Genomic DNA, 19,981 nt, shown 5'->3' on the forward strand with positions numbered 1-19,981 from the left:
TTGGTTTTCTTATTTCTTCTATGTCATTTTAACAGCCCTGAAACATGCATCGTCACTCAATTTGATTGGAATTTTGTAACAAATCCTTTATAGCCAGTACATTATAAGTCATTTGATATGAAGGTACAAGATTGACGCTGCCTGAAGAAGTGTACACCATTCCAATGGAGATTATCGAAAATGATATTCGGTCTCAGTTATAAGTCTCCATAATGAGGTATGATGTATTATATGGATGACACAATAAAATAAAATGAGGAGAAAAATAACAATGCAGATATAAAGATGCATCTTCTGTGGAAATTGTTATTTGTATCGTGAACTGGTATAAGTCTCATGGTACCTCACGTACCTCAATTGATGTGTTTTTTAATCATCTTATCTTTTGCTACTTCTAATTTTCTGTTCTCCTACGTGCTTTGACGAAAGATTTATGTATCAACTGGTCACCATGGCGATAGTAGAACTCATGGAGGCATCTTTAGCCTGAAGTCTCACGACCGAGGCAGGTTTTTAGCTACTAAGTAGGCCTATAGTTTGGACGATACAAGCCTCATGTGTAGTACATAAAACATTATTCTTTAGTACATATACTGCAGAGAGTATATAGACGTATACGGGAGTGCAAAAAAAAAAAACAAACAAACAAAACAAAAAAAAACAAAAAAAAACAAAAACCGTACCCTTATCTAGATGATTAAAGAGACATCTTGCAATGATAATTTTACAGGAGTTATTGCATCCAGGCTTCTGCACGAGCATTTAAGAAGTTCATTCAAGAAGTCATTGATTCTATATTTCATCGATTGTTATTTTATTTGAAGTGTGCGCCATACTTTGGTTTATGTTGTTATTGTTTGTATTATCCAGATACAAGATATGAAGGTGTTGTTAGGGTATTGGGGTCGCAGTTCTCAAGATCAATCCTCTATTGGAGGTGACTTGGCCCAGTGGTTGTTCACTCTGCCAAGTCTGTCAAGCTTCAGTCTGGATTGTCCCTACCTGGACGGTGATTTCCTCTCAACAGCCATCGACTCAGTATCATCATGTCAGGTATGTCCTGTTAGGACCATGCGTGATATAAGGTCTATGTATATGATGTACAGAACTTTTGGTCACTGAATTTCGTGTGTGTGAATAATACGTGTTGACACCGTACTTGTCCGTGTGGACATCCGGTTGGGATTGGATCAACAACGCTGCATTGATTGATTACGATCATCGTCCTTGGTGATCCGTTCAACGATCCGTGGAAGAGCAAAAAGGGCTGTGGAGCCGGGATTTGTAAAAACGCCGGGATTTGTAAAAACATCTCGCCGAGGATTTGTGAAAACATCAGGAATTGTAAAAGCGTCTCGCCGGGCAATGTAAAAATCGCGAATATTGTATCAACGGGATTGGTAAAAACGTCTCGCCGGGAAATGAAAAAAAAAAGAAAAAAAAAAACGTAAAATTTTACCAGGAATTGTAAAAACGCTGCCGGGAAAACTAATAAATCATGTACTTCAACTGTATTACGTATCGATGGTATATCGATAATATGGATGTCTAACAAAATAGCTCATATACATTTACCGTTGTAATTGTCTTGTAAACCCCAAAACAGATTTTCACCAAACTTGGCAGATGATATCTTTATGTATGATTTTAATTTGTTTAAATAAGTCTCCCTCCCCTCCCCCACCGGCGAATGAGGGGGGGGGGGGGGTTGGAGTTGAAACCTCAGAGTCCTGAGAGTCCTTAAAGTATGGAATGTTTTATCTTCGGAGTCGAATAGAAAAGAATAGAGCTAATTTAGTGTTATATGAAGGCACTAATGATTAAAATTCCATGTTTGAGTATGGCCGACCCGGGGGTGCCCTGATTTGGGGGAAGGGGTGAGGGGGAGGGGGTGAATCAATTTTCCACATTTTCACCATCTTCTTGAAAAATCGTCGACGGATTTTCACCAAACTTGGCACATAGCATCTTTACGGTAATACAATCTTTTTTGTTTAAGGCGCCTCGGCAATTTACATGTTCCGGCGAAACCGCGGCGCCGCCGATGAGCGTTCTTTTTTTTTTTTTTTATTCCGCCGCGGCCTTCTAAATCCTCCCTTTCAAAAGCCCGCATCGCGGCGCTTTACACTTGGGCCGCCATCGGACCGCGGCGCTTTCAAAAAGGGCCGACAACATAACAAAAGCTGTACATCCAAGAGCCCCCGTTTTATTTAAACAAGGTAGCGCCCTCTGGTTCAGCGTTCGAATAATGCCGTTACATGATAACACACGGCATAATTGTACATGTTGTATCAGCCTTTCGCTGATCTCCATGGTTTGTGTCTCACAGCTGCCATTTCTCACTGCGTGAGGAAACAAACGTGGACGCGCGCCAGAATCCAAAACTTCATTATACATTGGAAAATAAAACAACCAGAATACCAGATGATTGTTTTACAGCAAGACAAAAAATGCTATCTCTCTGCCAACCGATTCTTAATGATCTTTATTATTTGACATAGGTTTATAGGCCCCTATTTTTCCATATCAATTTAACATGGCCTCGGGATTTTATGAGTTTTTTTTTATGTATTTTTTTTTTCGGTGTAACTTCCAAAGTTGAAATCGGATAAAATTATGCATGTCCTTCTGATGGTGCGGAAATGCTGCTCGGAAACCAGCCTACTCTACTTTATTTCATGGATGGGTCTTTGTTTATATTTAGATTAACAAAAGATGCTATAATATTGACTTGCTTTCATGCTCTCATTTTGATGCGTTATTTTTCGCTATTACATTATCACTATCTCTGCATCCACACGAGTGTTAAATCAGTTACAAAATTAACCGACGCGTCAAAATAGTGTTAAAGAAAAATTTCCGTAAACGGCTTGGAAATCTGATTTCCTGTCTCCATTTTTCAGATCTTTTTCATTTCAGATAAAAAAGAAATCCACTTCGTCTTTCTGATATCAATTGGAGTGAATTTTGAGTGAAAATACGAGTGACCTCAGGGATCACTCCAAAATCTTCGAGTGATCCTTGAGGACACTCCAAAATGAGTGAAAATGAACATTAAACATGCATCTTCAGATATGTTAGACTTTGATACATACCATTTTATGTATCAAAACATGAATATCAGGCATTTAAACTGGCATTAAGAATCTAATCGTTTTTCTAGAATGACAGTAAATTGCATTATTCTATGTGCTGAGACATGCCTATTATACCCCTTCTATATTAAAATTTTGTGCGAGGTTATCAGTTCGCACTGCTCTATGATGATTGCGTTGAATGTACATCTCTAGGCATTTCATCTTGCCCTAATCCACGACCCAGACAAAAACCCAAACCTCTCAACATTTTACAAGTCATAAATAGCCTGTATCATCCTTGTGATGTGAACTGCCTATTTCATTCAGCTAACATGCTGACGCTCGTTAGAGTGTCGTCATGTAGAGCAAAGTAAATCTTATTATTAACGGACTGCCGCTGCCAAGACAGAGTGATCGAAAAGGGCCGTAGCCAAAATATGATCAAAAGGGCTGCACAAACTAGTGAATGAAAGGGCCACGACTAAATCCACTGAAGGGCCGCGGCAAAACGATTAAACAGGCTGCCCCAACTAGTGAATGAAAAGGACCACAACAGAGCCGAAGAAGGGTCGCTGCCAAACAAAATGGATTGCACCAACTAGTGAATTAAAGGGCCACAACCAAAGCTACTGAAAGGCCGCGGCGAAACGATTAAAAAGGCTGCCCCAACTAGTGAATGAAAGGCCATAACCAACGCCATGGCCAAAATATGATCAAAAGGGTTGCACAAACTAGTGAATGAAAGGCCCCAACCAAAGCCACCGAAGGGTTGCTGCCAAACAAAAAGGGCTGCATGAACTAGTGAATGAAAAGGCCCCAACCGAAGCCATGGAAGGGCCGCGGCCGAACAATTAAAAGGGTTGTGGCAACTTACTAGTAGGCCTGCAGACGATGGCCAAAAAGTGGCTTAAAAAAGACTCAACTGGCAACTATCGTATAACAAGCAAATTTTAACTTTTCTAAAAAGTATACATCCTGACAATATCCCACGTGAAATTTACCCCAAAAAATCTAATTGGAACATGCTCAAATGACGTCATCAAAATGGCCTCTTAAGAACTGCAATTTTGCCAGAGTAATTGTCACTTCGACATCTGTAATAATAAAAATGGAATATTTCGGAAAGGAAGTAATTCTAGCTACAGCAATGCTATTTCTCATGTACCTCAGGTCATCAGCCATCAATTATGCTCATTTTCAGTTGAGCTGGTGAGTTGTACGCATACCAATAGCGTTTTTATAGCAACCTTACACTGACGTAGTAGAAATAAACAAAAAAATCATAATAATTTTCATAATTTTCATCTAATTTGTTGAAATATAATAAGAATTCCTAAATATATGTTTTATGATGTGTCTTGTTGGTTTCAGCGAAGTGCCGAACCAATTTCCGTCTTACTCATGTGTTAATACGGGGGAAATATAGTCATTGCCATGGTAACGCTTTCATGAAAAAAAACCCCTAAATGATAAAATGTAATTCTTTCTACGCAAATAGTTATAAATTAAGCTTAATAACTTTCAAATAAGTAGGTGCCCAGTAAACGTATCCAGTCACTAGATGACTCAACTCATTGTAAGGCTAACCATGGTCACCAAAATTGTTTCCATGGCAACGAGAAAGAGCTTCGGAAGCAGGTTTACGCAATGGAATGAGAGTGCAATTTCAACATATCTGTCAAGTGTCATTTTGCTTGTGTATTCTGTTTATCAAAATATATTAATATGGACATGATGGATGTCACATTTGAGGTAAAGAACTATGTGACAATCTGTATTAATTACATTGCATTTCTTGGAAACAATCGTGCCCTTGCTATAAGGCACGACAGCATGTACGTTTGAAACATATTATATATTCGCGTCATAGGATAATACATGTTTTCGATATTGCCAAGAGGATAAAGGGCATTTTGGGGACACACGGCACCGGGTCGCCCTTCAATAAACACCCTCTTTATCATGTAGATCTTGTAAGGTAAATCTTCTTCTATCATTTCGATGACTTTTCATTGATGTAAGAGTATATTTGCTGCATTGCCGGACCTACTTTTAAAACCATTCACGTTAGAACAACTGTATTTGCGTTGCTAACATCCATATTTTGTAATAAAGGCCGTTAGCGTAGGCGTAAATTTAGACACCTCCCAAAAGCCTACCTTTGAATGTTCACCTTTCTGACAATATAGTTATTGTAGAGCAATGCTTCCTCTAGTAATTGGTTGCATTTTTGGATACAAAAGTGCCTTTGCTTTACGGCACGATGGAATTTCGAAAACATGTACGTTTGGAACATATTATATTTGCGTTGTATGATATTACAATGTTTTCTACAATGTTAAGTCTCTTCTATCATTTCCATTGCTTCCCGTCGATGAAAATTGTATTTGCCGTATTGCCGGGACTACTTTTACAACCATTCACGCTAGAACAACGGCATTTGCGTTGCTAATATATATGCTCTGTAACAAGAGGGCGTAAGCTTAGGTGTGAATTTAGACACTTCCCAAGGGATTAATTTTAAATGTTCACCCTTTTGATAATATATCTATTGTAGAGCAATGTCTCCTCTATTAATAAGTTGTATTTCTTGGACACAAAAGTGCCTTTGCTGTACGGCACGATGGCATTTTGAAGACATACACGTTTGGAACATATGATATATTCGCATTATATGATTTCATATGTCTTATATATTGCCGTGAGGGTGGGATATTTTTTGGCACATACCACAGGGTTGCCATTTAATGTGCACCCTCTTCACTGCATAGATCTTGTAAAGTTAAACCTCTTCTATCATTTCCATGACTTTTCATTGTTAAAAAGTGTATTTGCTATATTGCCGGAACTGCTTTTAAAACCATCCACGCTATAGAACAACGATGTTTGTGTTGCTAATATCTATATTTTGTCTTAAGGGGGCTTGAGCGTAGGTGTACTTTGGACAATTCCCATGGGGTTGCCTTTTAACGTTCACCCTCTTGACGATATGGATATTGTAGAGCAATGTCTCCTCTATTAACTACAACGTATTTTGGAAAGCAAAAGTGCCCTTGATTTACGGCACGATCGAAGTTTGAAAACATGTATGTTTGGAACATATAGTGTATTCGCGTTCATGATATTCAATGTTTTCAATATTATTGCCATGAGGGTGGTGCACTTTGGGGGCACATCCCACAGGATGGGCATTTAATGTGCATCCTCCCACTAAATAGATATTTTTGAAGCAATGCTTTTCCTATCATTTCCACGACATTCATTGATATAAAAGTGTGTAGCTGTATTGCTGCAACTACTTCTAAAACCATGCACGAAAGAACGTCGGTATTTTCGTTCATAGTATCCATGTGATGTAATTACGGGTCTTGAGCGGCGGTGTAATTCTGGAGATTTCCCAAGAGATTGCTTTTGAATGTTCACCCTTTTGACAATGTAGTTAATGTAGAGCATTTTTCTTTTTGTAATCATATTGCATTTCTTACAAACAAAAGGGCAATTGCTCTACAACCGTAACGATCGGGAAAATGTGAAGGCATGGGAAATTGAAACATATTTGTGCTATATGCTAGTGCATGTTTCTATATTGCCGTGGGGTTAGATGATTTTGAACACATCCCACTCGGTTGCCGTTGAATGTGCACCCCTTTGACTACTGATATGATGATTGCAAAGCAGTGTCTCTACCATTCAAAAATCATGAAAAGTAAAGTGTCTTTACTTGCCACTCGGCAAAACGTCTTTACATGCATGTACAAGTGAGTTTGCTTTGGCATAAATGCATGTTTTGTTAATCTGTTTCAGGACCACGACGGTCAGGGTAGGGGTAATCTGGGCACTTCCCAAGGGCTTGACAAAATATATATTGTAAAGCAACGTGTCCTATATCACCTTAATAACATTTTACGAACATAAAAGCGCATGTGCTACACAGGCGAAAGAGCTTTTAAGAGGTATGTAACCACGGAACATTTTTCTCGGTTGTATACTGCATGTTTTTCATCGCCTTTAGGATGCATGGGAGTTACTTTGAGCACCTCTCCTAAGGTGGTCTTTGAAAGTGAACCCTTTGGACTGCATAGATATTGTAGGTCAATGTTGTTATTTCATCTCTACCCCGGCAACTTTTATAGAAAAAAAAGTGTCTTGATATGGCAGGAATCCAGTTCAATACAATTCAATTTAATTTTTATTTCATTTTCAACAAGAACAGATCGAGACATCACTTTCTTTGTAAAGGAAAATGATGTGCGTAAAACTATGTCGAATGAAAAGAATTTACAATGATTATAGCACCATACGATAATTATACATAAACGGAAAACTCAAGTGATAGTCATAAACCTTAACGTTTTTTTTTTGTTTTGTTTTTTTTTTTTTTAGACATGCACTTTTGGAACGACTGTAATTGCGTTGATATTTGCGTTACAAAGGGTCATGTATAGAGGCAATTAATGTGGGTACTTCCCATATAGCACGCTCCCTTCGAATGATAACCATTTTAACTATGTCAGTGTAAGTCAAAATTGCAGAGCAATATATCGTCTGTTGACTCCGTTGAATTTCATTAAATAAAAGTTTCTTTGCTAGAGGACCAAAGGGACTGTTTAAAGGCATGTACCCATAGAACATCATTATGTATTTGCGTTGGTACATGATTATTGCATGTCTTAGACTGCCTTTGGGTGGGGTAATTTTGGGCGCTCTCCACGTAGTTGCCTTCGTATGTGAACCATTTTCACCCTATAGATATTGTAGAACAAAAATTCTTCTATAACTTCCACTGAATTTTAATGGAAATGAAACTAAAGGGACGTTATGCACAGAGTTTTTTCGCTTCAAACAGCTGTATTCACGTGTGTATAATTATGTTTTGTACCGAGCCGTGAGGGTATAGGGATGAATTCGGGTACCTCCCTACGGGTCGCTTTGACTGTGCACCACTTTTTAAAGATAATTATACACATTGTAGGAAAATGTCTCTGTTAATGCCAATTCTATTTCATGGAAATAAAAGAGTCTTTGCTAGACGGCCAAACGACTTGAAAATAAAATCTCGTACGCTTAAAACAACGGAAATCGCGTTGGTTGATGCATGTTGTGTAAATGGTCGTGGGGATAATTATGATCGACTGGGGTGACTTTGGGCGCTACCTACAGGGTTTCCTTTGACTGTGCCATCTTCAATATTTCAAAACCCTCAAGGATGCAAGAGATGAATCATCAAGATTCGAGCAAACCACCCTCCAAATAGAGTTAATTCATTACAAATTTAGACAAATTATAGATGTTGACACTTGTTTAATTTCGTACTTTTAAGCTATCATTATCTGTTGGATAACAAACTCTAATTTTTATGATATTATTCATGCTGGTTTACTAAGGCTGTAAAGTTTGTGTTTGGTGAAGAGAAACTGAAATATCATATTTGAACACTCTTGATATGCTCATATCGGGCACTTTGATGCATTAGAGTATTCCGTTGGCTCGGAACCCTTTGTATATTATGCAAGAGGCCGAGATTATATACGTGGAAATATTTACATCGCACTAACTCACATTGCAAACATAGGTTTCAACATTTTCGGTGTTCCAATCTGAAACCTAGAAGCATTGTTTTCATGGAAACACTGTATTTTTATCATTATGGGAGCTAATTTGCATACTATGCAAATGAGGCCCAGACTATATGTACATGGAAATAGTTGCATCGCACTAACTGACATCGTAAACATAGATTTCAACACTTTCGGTGTTCCAGTCTTAATCCCAGAAGCAGTGTTTTCATGGAAACACTGTATTTTTATCATTAGGCCTATGGGAGCTAATTTGCATATTATGCAAATGAGGCCCAGACTATGTACATGTCATGGCGAATGTTTGCATCGCACTAACTGACATTATAAACATAGGTTTCAGCACTTTCGGTGTTCCAATCTAAAACCTAGAAGTATAGTTTTCATGGAAACACTGTATTTTTATCATAATGGGTGCTAATTTGCATATTATGGAAATTTAGCCACTACGCCCCACTGGATTTCTTGGGACTTTGAGTAAGGTGTTTGGGAGCCCATAACAAGTAGCACTGCAGTGGAATTTTCTACTGCAATTAGTATAGTGGGTGAAACCCTATTTTGACTGGACTAATGTGATCTATGACAAAATGTGTACAACGGTATCCAGTTTCTGTTAACAGTGCTTCATTTCTTTCAGAAGTACAGTATTTGTTGTAGTAGTCCATCGAGTATAATGAGCTTGCTTTGATATCGTACAGAAATCCATGCAAGACCCATTTCACCGACATTGATTTCAGTGGGATCAGTGTCAATAAGTGTTTCCAGTTTCACTTAGCAAGTCCTCGTGACTGAAACATGATAAAAAAAAGTGAGATAGCGAGACTGAAACCAGTGAAGTGAAAATGAAACCAATGAGAAGTTTGGTGAAACACCCTACAGGACTGTAAGAAAGGAACAGCCATGAACTAACAAGGGGGCTGAGGTGGAGGAGGGTCTCGTCTAATATGAGAAATTAATCTATGTTCTATGCCTAATTGGCTTGAAAAAAATGTCAGATCGTCCTATGATTGTGCCAAATGCAAAGCGAAAAACAACAAAAAATCCAGCTACTGAGATGGAATATACATAATACACCACTTATAATGAAAATTGTGATATCTGGACAGCTGTGTTATAATGGCTACAGGCAAATTTGAGTGTAACCATGGTAGCTATGGTCTCTCACAGGTTAGGTCTCAACTCTAGTCTATTAAATTTACATACTTATGTAAATTTAGAATGGTGTTTATCGTTGAGAGGGTGTTGCATTTTTTGTTTGAGAAAAAAAAAATGTTTTCATCATAAAGTTGCCATAGAAATGACCTAATTTGGGCTCAGATTTTTTGAAAAGAGGTCACAAATGGGCCCAATTTTGTTTGAAGAAAGGCAGGAAATAAGAAATGCATACACTGGCAACTTATCTAATGATTATAATGTCAGTTGTATAATGAACACTTGAGATATCCTAAAATTCTCATTAATTTTTTTGGTTTTGGGGTGGCCATATTGATGACGTCATTTGAGCATGTTCCGACGCAGAAATTTCGGGTAAATTTTACTGGTAAGTTTGTTAAGAAATATACTTTCAAAATATTACAAAATTTGTTTGGTATACGATAGTTGCCAGTTGACCCCCAAATTCAGCCTCAATCCGCAGGCCTATAGTACATGTATAGTGATCGAAAGGGTCACAACCAAACCACCTGAAAGGCCGTGTATAGGGCTGTTAACGTCAGAAAATGAAACGCAAAAAGATAGTTACCCTATAAAAGAGTACTAAAAGAAGGGAATATCATACTACATTATACATTACAATGGGAGGATTATATGGCCATTGCTTCAATGCGTCCTTAAAGGTGGTTTGTGTGTGTGTGTGTGTGTGTGTGTGCGTGTTTGCAAATTGTATCACTTTTTGTTGCATTTCAAATGTGTGAAATTGTAATGTGTTCCAAGAAATATGTTACAAATGAAACTTTGGTGAAACCAGTGAGGCATTCTGTCCCAATGCGTTGTCGTGACGATGGTAATAACAAAGCAGCGATAGTAATGGTACATTGCATTTCTTCATATCCGTAGAGATCGAGCCTGTTCATTTGTTATAAAGGAATTTTACTATATATAGTAAGTACAGTACAGTGTTGCAGTGTGGAATTAATGAATAGGGCCTAAAGTATATATGTGACTACTTTGATATTTAGGTCTCTTAAAGATGTATACACAAAGTCTATAATCAAAAAATATAAAAACAAATAAACAAAAACAACATGTGTGATTATTCATATATTGATTTCAGAAACATTTCAAAAATCTCTTAGCAATAATCGTGAGGAAGCGGGATCTTATTATTATAAACTGAATGTTTGCTTTGTGAATATTAACCTCCGTACAATCTCGACAATTATATCGGGTTGTTACCATGCAGTTTCGATGACAATGAACCGCTTTCGTCTTTGCATGGTCTTTCCTAATTATCAGATATCGGACATCTGATAGAGCGTGAACATATCACTCTGATATCCAAAGACAGATCAGGCCATCTGATTCATGCCTGCATGCGATTCGGCATAATATATCGAGACTGCACTACTCGAGTACTGTATACACCTAGACTTCAATCACCCCAGTCCTTGGTCGCACTAACCACTGTAACCTATTGTTTCGTGTTTGTGTATGTGTGTGTGTGTGTGTGTGTGTGTGTGTGTGTGTGTGTGTGTGTGTGTTCTTTTTTTGCCCCATTCCCCCTCCCCCCTTCCTTGTCATCAATGCCCACGCTGAATTGCATGTACAATGTACTTGTATAAGCTGTTATTTTTGCGAAAATGTCACCATATATACGCCAAGGTAGTATAGTAGTGCGCTTATGTAGGCCTCTGTGTCAATTCGCGAAAACAACATCTCGTGAATATTATGTCCGTGACCTCATTCGTATGTAGAATGTGAATGCAGATCAGTTTATGTTTGATAAAAAATCGACAGTTCAAAACTGTTGGTTATTATAATCAACTTAATGCTATCGAAAATCAAATATGTATCAATGGTGGAAAGGGGTCATGAATACATAGATACAGAGTAATATTCACAAAGCATTACTAATTATTGTCATTTTTGGCATAACAAAACAAAAGAGCGGCACCGACTCACCTCCTTCGGAGAGGGGATATAATATGTAGAGGTCGGTTACAAAGGAATGAGTGTGTAGGAATGATTTGAAAAAAAAAATGTGGAATATTTTTCATACTTTCGTGGTATAATTAGTGTAACGTAACGGTATTTGTTATCCAACAATGATGGAACCCGAACTTAGCCAAAAGTTTCAAATTTCATTACTTTTTAATGCATTGGCCAATCTCTTTCAAACTCTGTTGATGTCTTCTTATTTCGCAGCATTTGATGAATTTGCACAATAGTTAATTCCCATTTATCAAATGCTACCGTATTATTTTATTCATGTGTCAACATAATTACCGTCTTTCGTGCTGTGTTTTCCTCAATTTCTCACATTTTTATCATACATACTATACTTCCCAGGGAAAATACAACTTCTCATGCGTGCCCTTTGTAATTATGAGGAGTATCAATGATTAGACGATTTGAACTCGTGATTTATTGATCTAGTAACATGCGTTATTCTGAATATTCAGACGGAGACATCTTTAAACCACCAGTTTTGGTTCAAGTATGTTTGGACACATTTTCATGCACACGCATTTTTAGAAAGAAATGTAAAAGAATGAAATTACAATATATATTTCCCCTCCACAGTCATTACTCAAAAGTCCCTAGATATTTTTAAAACAGAACCAAAAATGCCAAAATGAGTACAGCAGGTACTGCACAATACACGTCATCGTATTCACATCGTTCTTGATCTTTTTTTTCATGAGTTCAACTGATGAAAATTGTTATTGCCCTTTAGTTTCCGTGATTTCTCGCGTTTGCCGAAGTTGTGTTTAACGACACCCACCAAGTGCCCACGCCATTGACGATTGATCCCAGAGAAACACACAGACTGCGTAGGGATCTGTATTCCCTAGGATTACTCGTTGGTTTTATTGGCCTACCCTGCCTTCATTATCCACTACTGATTAAATCTATTGTGGTAACTTTGATACATGTACTTGCGATCATTATACAAGACGTGTGCCACGGACATAGCGGATTAACGCCTTGCGGTCAGCCTCCTACACAGTATAATTATCGAAAGTACCTTTTGTCTCTGTACAGAACAATACGCGACAGCCGGATTGTCTGGATTCCAGACCCTCTGCTCGTACGCTTTCGCTCTAAAGTGACGCCTTCAACGTCGAAAACTGGACTAGGTTTAGGTTGATTTGCCTTCAGCAAAGGCTGTGAATTCGTCGCCGCGAAGTCCAGGTGGCAGAGGGTCTGGAAACCCGACTAGCAAATAGCTATATCGTGCCTATCTCTTGAAAGCGTCGAGACCACCTCTCACGCCGGCTTTGGTATATAGAATATGAATAATTCTATCATATAAGAAATTATAAGAAATAAGAAAATATCATAATATACGAAATTCGATGGATTTTTGGTAAAAGGGGATGTACAACATCTTATCATTATAACTATGCAAACTTCTAGATAGTGTAACATACATTCTACTTTCCACTTCTATCCGATTTACGACCACATCATGTACGCTGCCATTGGATGATGGCGCGAGCAAGTATAGGCCTAACACCATTATAATAATATGTCACTCCTCACGACTTCTTTACTATATCTTTCCCTTTGTCATCATCATCATCATCATCACAAACATGACCTCCTTAGATAAATAAGGAACATTGCAGCTTTAAACAGTGCGTAAAATATACCACGCTGCGCAGCAATTCAAAAGGAAACGCTGAAAAAGTGTAATGCTTCATGTAATAGAGATACTGCTTTAATCTATAACTGCACTGCTGCCACTTTTAAACAAACCACGCAACAACAAACACTTAGTGATCCTGAATATCCTTTCTCAAAGTACATAATGACGGGGCTAGGTAGATTTACACAGTAGATACCTTTTCTTCTCTCATCTTGTAGTGTTTGCATAATGAGGTTGCAATCTTTTACATATAAACATGAATATGATCACAAATATTTTCAGAGTCTTTCTTTTTTCTTTCCGGGAAGGGGGAGGGGGGAAAAGGAGGCGGGGTGTTTTCATTTCCGATAAATCGTCGAGTTACATCTTGGTGGTAACCGCATGGCAGTGAGGTGTTCTCCTATTACAGGTCCTGAATCAGAAAGGACATGACTATCGAATGAGGCTAAGGATACCTGAACAGGAATTTTCAATTTAAAAACATATTGAACTTGAAAGTAACATTAAAGTGCAGTACAATTGCTGAAAAGATGTGCTGGAAGAACGCATTGCATAGAGTGACACTGCTTTGTGTGGGTAGAATCAAGAAACCTTATACATGCAAAATTCACGATAACAACTTCTAATTGACGTTATCAGTTTGCCATTAATTCCACCTAAATGCATCTGCGAAATTAAGCAGAACTATTCTTGAGATACATCATCGAGATTCATATATATATAAAAAAAAAGATAAATTGAGGCTGATACAGGGGCGGATCCAGGAATTCTTTAAAGAGGGGGCGCCTTTACAAAATTAAAGGGGGCGCACGCCCCCCCCCCTCCATTTTTTTCTTAGTATTTCTTTTGTTTCAGCAAAAAAAAAAAAAAAAAAAAAAAAATGTGGCGCGCACCCGCTGCATTCCCCCACCCCCCTCCAACCCGATTCGCCACTGTGATAGATGACTGGTAAACAGATTGACAAAATGGATATAAAAGAATGTCAGATAACAGTCAGAAAGATAGAGATAGGTCGAAAGACCAGGAGCTATGTGATTACTCCAAGTGCAGTAAAACCTCATCTCTAGGGCGAATTACGCAAATGTTATCAATCTAATGGTGAAATCAAATAAAAGAAATAATTGAAGCAGATAAACAATATTAAAAACAAAACAAAAACTGTACACGATTTTAGTTTGAGGAAGCATTTTGGGTGAAAAAGAATTTCATCATCCTTGACAATTTCATCTCGTCTTCTTGCTCTTCTTAATTTGCATACGGAAAGTGCGACAAATCACTGTCCACTCGCGCAGTATGAGCATATTAAGTTGCGTGAGCTATCACAGCTATGATATGTACGTGTTGGCCGGGAAAGACAATGGGTAATGATCGATTCACGGTACCCATCGCGGAAGAGTTAATCTTCTCGGGACAAAAAAAAAAAAAAAAGGTTTAGGGCGCTCTGGAGAGACTTCTATGTCTCAGATCTATTGTACGTGTAGCACCTTCTTTGTATGCCGATTTGTATATGCGCAGTTTATTAGCGATCTTTAGAAACATGGTTTGTTTTGTATTCTTTCTCCCATTTCACCCTTCCCGCGGCCCTTCGGTGGCTTTGGTTGTGGCCCCTTTCATTCACTAATTGGTTGCAGCACTTTTGATTATTTTACCGCGGCCCTTTGGACTCTTTGGTCGCGGCTTTTTCGATCGTTTCGCTGCAGCCTCCTCCATCACTATCTCTTGGCTGCAGTCCCTATATCATAGACCTATACATGACATGTACTTTAGCGATCCATAAACGTCAAACAGTAGACATCGGCTTGTGAGCTGAATAGAGAGTCGAGTCATTTCACAAGATACCATACATGCTACAGAATATTATGACCTCCTCGAGACATGCTGTTTTTATGAAATGGTGTGTAATGTTTCACTACAAGATGAAGTAAGTGTCTGTATTCATCACATCCACTCCATGTATATTTATTTTGTTTCTGTTATTTCTTTTTTAATATACCTCTTGTATCAGCAATCAAATACCTTTCGCCCTTTCTTATATGAAACTATAATGGTATATGAAACTATAATGGCTCCTGCCTACGATTTATGTAGACGAGAACCGCGTTGCAAATCATAGTGAGATAGTAAAGGAAATAAGTGGTGAACAGATACTATAAAAACCTACTTCGTGTCCGTACATGCCTTGGTGAAGGCGATCTGAGATTGTGAACTGCCGCGTCCGACGAAATCGAATTTTAGTTGAATTGGTGTTGACGTGAAATTATCTGCTAACATTGCATATTTATTACATATTATTTAGCATATTCATTCATGATCGAATTTGCTTTTGAAAAGAGAATAATAAAAATAATATTCTCGTTATGATATTTGGAGATTGCAAGATTTTAAAGTACTGACAGACTTAAACAGATAGAAAGATATCTAGAATTCAAATAAATTGTTATGAGAGACAACAATGTTACTCTTGTCCATCCTCATGCAACCCACAACCCATGGTTTTGTAGCGTTTTCAACATGCCATGATTTCACAAGTTGTTACGGGTGCTTTTGTATAGGCCTACATAATTCACTGATTAACCCGCCCCCCCCCCCCAAAAAAAAAACAGAAAAGAAAAGAAAAACAAAACAAGACAAAAGAAAGGAAAACAAACACACATACACACAAACACAAGATGACAGAAGTGTCCGCTTCTGTATCATTGAAAGCGTCGCTGGCAGTGTGCACTGCATGCGTTGATAGGAATAAAGATAACAAACATACGTAACAACAATCGAATTATAGAACTCTAAAAACATATAAAATCATAGCTTACTAAAACAAAGCAAGATGACGTGGAAACTAAAATGACTTAGTCTTGTTTTTCTCAACTTTTGAAGCAGTATTTATTTTGCGAACTTAGGGAGATAAAATCAGCTCCACGAGTCAGGTAACAACCTTTTGATAGTATCTGCTTTGCGCTCCCTACAAGGTTTGAAAACTTGACGTAACACTGTGTTAGTCACAAACGACGCCACGAGAGGGCGTTGTGCTAAAAATGTGGTTTGTCACACTTTTGACAACTTGGAGTTTGTTACTCATTCAAGGATTAGAAAGGACCCACGCGGCGTTTTGAAAGAAACGCCGTAGATCGGGCCAAAGTGAAAACACGCTTGAGTACCCTGGCGCATCGCCGGCTTTTCAAAAGACCGCTCAAAGGGGGAGGAGTTGAAGTCTCAGAGTCCCTAAAATCTGGAATTTTTCATCTTCTTAGTCGAACGAAAAAAATCGCTCTATGTTAATGCTATAAACACAACAATGACTAAAATTTCATGTTTGATTACGGCGGGCCCATGGGTGCCCTGATTTTTATCATTTTTTTTTTTCTGGGGGGGGGGGGGATGAGGAGGATGAGGGGAATTTTTCATAATACATTATTTTCAGCATCTTCTTGAAATCTCTATGACGGATTTTCACCGAAGATGACAAATAGAATCTTTATGGTGGAATGGTCGTAATTTGTTTAAATGATCGTAATTTGTTTAAGGTCGTAATGTTGTTTAAGGGAGCCCCCCCCCCCCACACACACACACACACACCGCCGAAGCAGGGGGGACGGGGGGAGGCATGGGGAAGTTGAAGTCTGCCACTGAGTCCTTAAAGTCTCGAATGTTTATATTCTGAGTCAAATACAATTCGATAGAGCTGGGTTAGTGCTATATGAAGACAATTAATGACTGAAATTTCATGATTGATTTTTGCGGATCCAGGGGTGCCCTGAAAAAGGGGTTGGGGGAGGAGTGGAATTAATTTTCCACATTTTCATAATCTTCTTGAAAACTTTATGTCGGATTTTCACCAATCTTGGCAAATAGCATCTTCATGGTGATATGATCTTAATGTGTTTAGATATATTTCCCACACGCCAAAGGAGAGAGAGAGAGAGAGGGGGGGGGGTGGGGGGAAGTTGAAGCCTCAGAGTCCCTTCTGGAATGTTTTATCTTCTTTGTTGAACCAAAACAGATAGAGGTCAGTTAGTGCTTCAACACGCACCCATTTTCCCCTTTAGTGGTGTGATCCTATATTTTTCAAGAAGGTGCTGAAAATGTGGAAATTCCCCACATCCCCCACATTTCCCCGCCTCCAGTCAGCTGGGCATCCCTTGATCCGCCATAATCAAACATGAACTTTCAGTCATGAATGTGTAAGCTTCATATCACTAACTTAGCTCTGTCTTTTTGGTTCGACTACGAAGATAAAGAATTCCATCTTATTAAGAACTCTAAGGCCTCAAATCCCCCACCCCTCCCCCTACGGCGGTGTGTGCGTGTGTGTGTGTGTGGGGGGGGGGGGTGCTCATTTCAATAAATTAAGACCATATCGTCATACAGAGACTCTATGCCAAGTTTGGTTAAAATCCGTCATAGATTTTTCGAGAAGATGCTGAAAATGTAGTAAATTCCCCCTCCCCAACCATCAGAGCACCCATGGATTCGCCATAATAAAACATGACATTTCATGCAGTCATTAATGTCTTCGTAGCTCTAACTTAGCTCTATATTTTTCGGTTCGACTAAGAAAATGAAACATTCCAGTATGTATGGACCCTGAGGCTTCAATTAATTGAGATTTCATCACCGCAAACATGATATTTGTCAAGTTTGATGAAAATCGGTCATTAAATATTTTTCAAGATGCTGAAAATGTAGGTAGGTAATTCCTCTCCTTCGGAATTCTATTTAGATCCCTGATATCTCTACATTATTCAACCAGCCTTGAAACACGCATTGTCACTCAATTTGATTATCTGAAACAAGTACTAACCAGTGCATTACACTACATTTGATATGAAGGTACAAGATTGACATTGCTTGAAGTAGTGTAGTGTGAAGAAAACGTACAATAATTATATAAAGATGCACATTCTGTGGAAATGGCTGTTTATTTCGTGTACTGATATAAGTCTCATGGTGTATTGGTGTGATTTTTTTGATCATCTAACAAATTAGGATCTTATCACCATAAAGATGCTATCTGCCAACTTTGGTGGAAATCCGTCTCAAGTTTTTAAGAAGGTGAAGAAAAAGCAGAAAATCCTACTCCTCCGCCCATACCTCCTCCATTAGGACACCTCTTAATCCGCCATAATCAAACATGCAATAGTTATTATTTCAGTCATTAGTTTTTTTTTCAGTTCGAGAGAATAAGATACAAAAAATACAGTGCTTATGGACACTAAGGGTTCAGCCCCCTCCCCCCCCCCCCTTCTGCCGTCGGTGGTGGTGGTGGTGGAGGGGGTTAACAAATTAAGAGCATATCACTATAATGATATCTGTTTGAGGAAAATCCATTATAGACTTTTTTTCTCGACAAGATTCATAAATTGTTTATAATCCCCCTCTTTCGTCCCCCCCCATCCCGATCAGGGTACCCCTGGAGCCGTCACAATCGAACATAAAATTTCAGTCATTAATGTCTTCATGAAACTTTTTTACCTCTTTATTTTTTATTATTATTTTTTTTTTTTTTGTCGACAGAACAAGATTAAACACAAATCCAGACTTTTGAGTTTAGGGAAAGTTAGATTTCAACTCCTCCCCCCCCCCCCTTCCGATGGGGTGGGGGAGGGGGCTCATTTTAACAACTTAAGAGTATAATACCTTAAAGATCATGTCTGCCAAGTTTGGTGGAAATCCGTCATTGATTTTTTTTTTTTTCAAGGAGATGAAAGAAAACAGTGGAAAATCCCTCTCCTCCCCCTTACTGGCGTTACCCCTGATCAGGACACGACTGGATTCGCCATAAACAAACATGAAATTTCAGTCAGTAATGTCTTCATAGCTGCAGTAACTTACCTCTATATTTTTCGATTTAACGGAAGAAGATAAGAAAAAAGGTTTCAACTCCTTTCTCCATCCTTTCTTCGCCCGGAAAGGGGGGGGGGTGGGGGGGGGACTCATTCAAAGAAATACGATTATATCACCATAAAGACGTTATCTGCCAAGTTTGTTGGTTTACAAAAGGTATGAAAGCGGTAATGGTCCATAAGCGATTTTATCAAACATCGAGATATTGTACATACCGCTTGAAACACATTATTTTGAAATTTCGCGCCAGCGTTTTTATATTCCTGACATTCTTTTTTTTTTCTTTTTTAACATTTTTACATTTCGCGGCCAGACATTTTTAATTTCCCGGCGTTTTTACACATTCACTGATTCATTCATTTTATTTTCACACTTCTCATTTATGAGCATTACAACGGAAACCAGACACGTTCTTTTACCTTGTGAACGATGTGCAGAAAACAAACAATATACATGGTGATAACACAGTAATTACATCTTTTGATAACTGGTCAAAATCGAAAATGAAATGGGGTTGATCAAAGAGAAGTATGACGGGACCTACATGAAAGCAAGCTTGTTTCAAACTTTCAAACTTTATTTGCACTTTTCCTTTCCAACAGAATGTACAAGAAACAATATTGTGAGTTTGACATGGGAGTAACAATATTACATAACCAGACAGGATTAACGACATG

General features: G+C 38.3%; 2 protein-coding genes across 2 annotated transcripts in view; both read left to right on the top strand.

Moving 5' to 3' along the window:
- The window catches only part of LOC140246800 (uncharacterized), a 195,886-nt gene that overhangs the window by 112,860 nt on the left and 63,045 nt on the right, over window positions 1–19,981 (top strand). The window lies entirely within an intron of this gene.
- The window catches only part of LOC140226632 (uncharacterized), a 53,778-nt gene that overhangs the window by 29,947 nt on the left and 3,850 nt on the right, over window positions 1–19,981 (top strand). Inside the window, exon 4 of the mRNA XM_072307078.1 lies at window positions 871–1,053. Coding sequence (XP_072163179.1) covers window positions 871–1,053 — 183 coding nt within the window. The remainder of the gene's footprint in view (window positions 1–870; window positions 1,054–19,981) is intronic.

This window comes from Diadema setosum, chromosome 3, assembly GCF_964275005.1.
Source record: "Diadema setosum chromosome 3, eeDiaSeto1, whole genome shotgun sequence".
Lineage (NCBI taxonomy): Eukaryota > Metazoa > Echinodermata > Echinoidea > Diadematoida > Diadematidae > Diadema > Diadema setosum.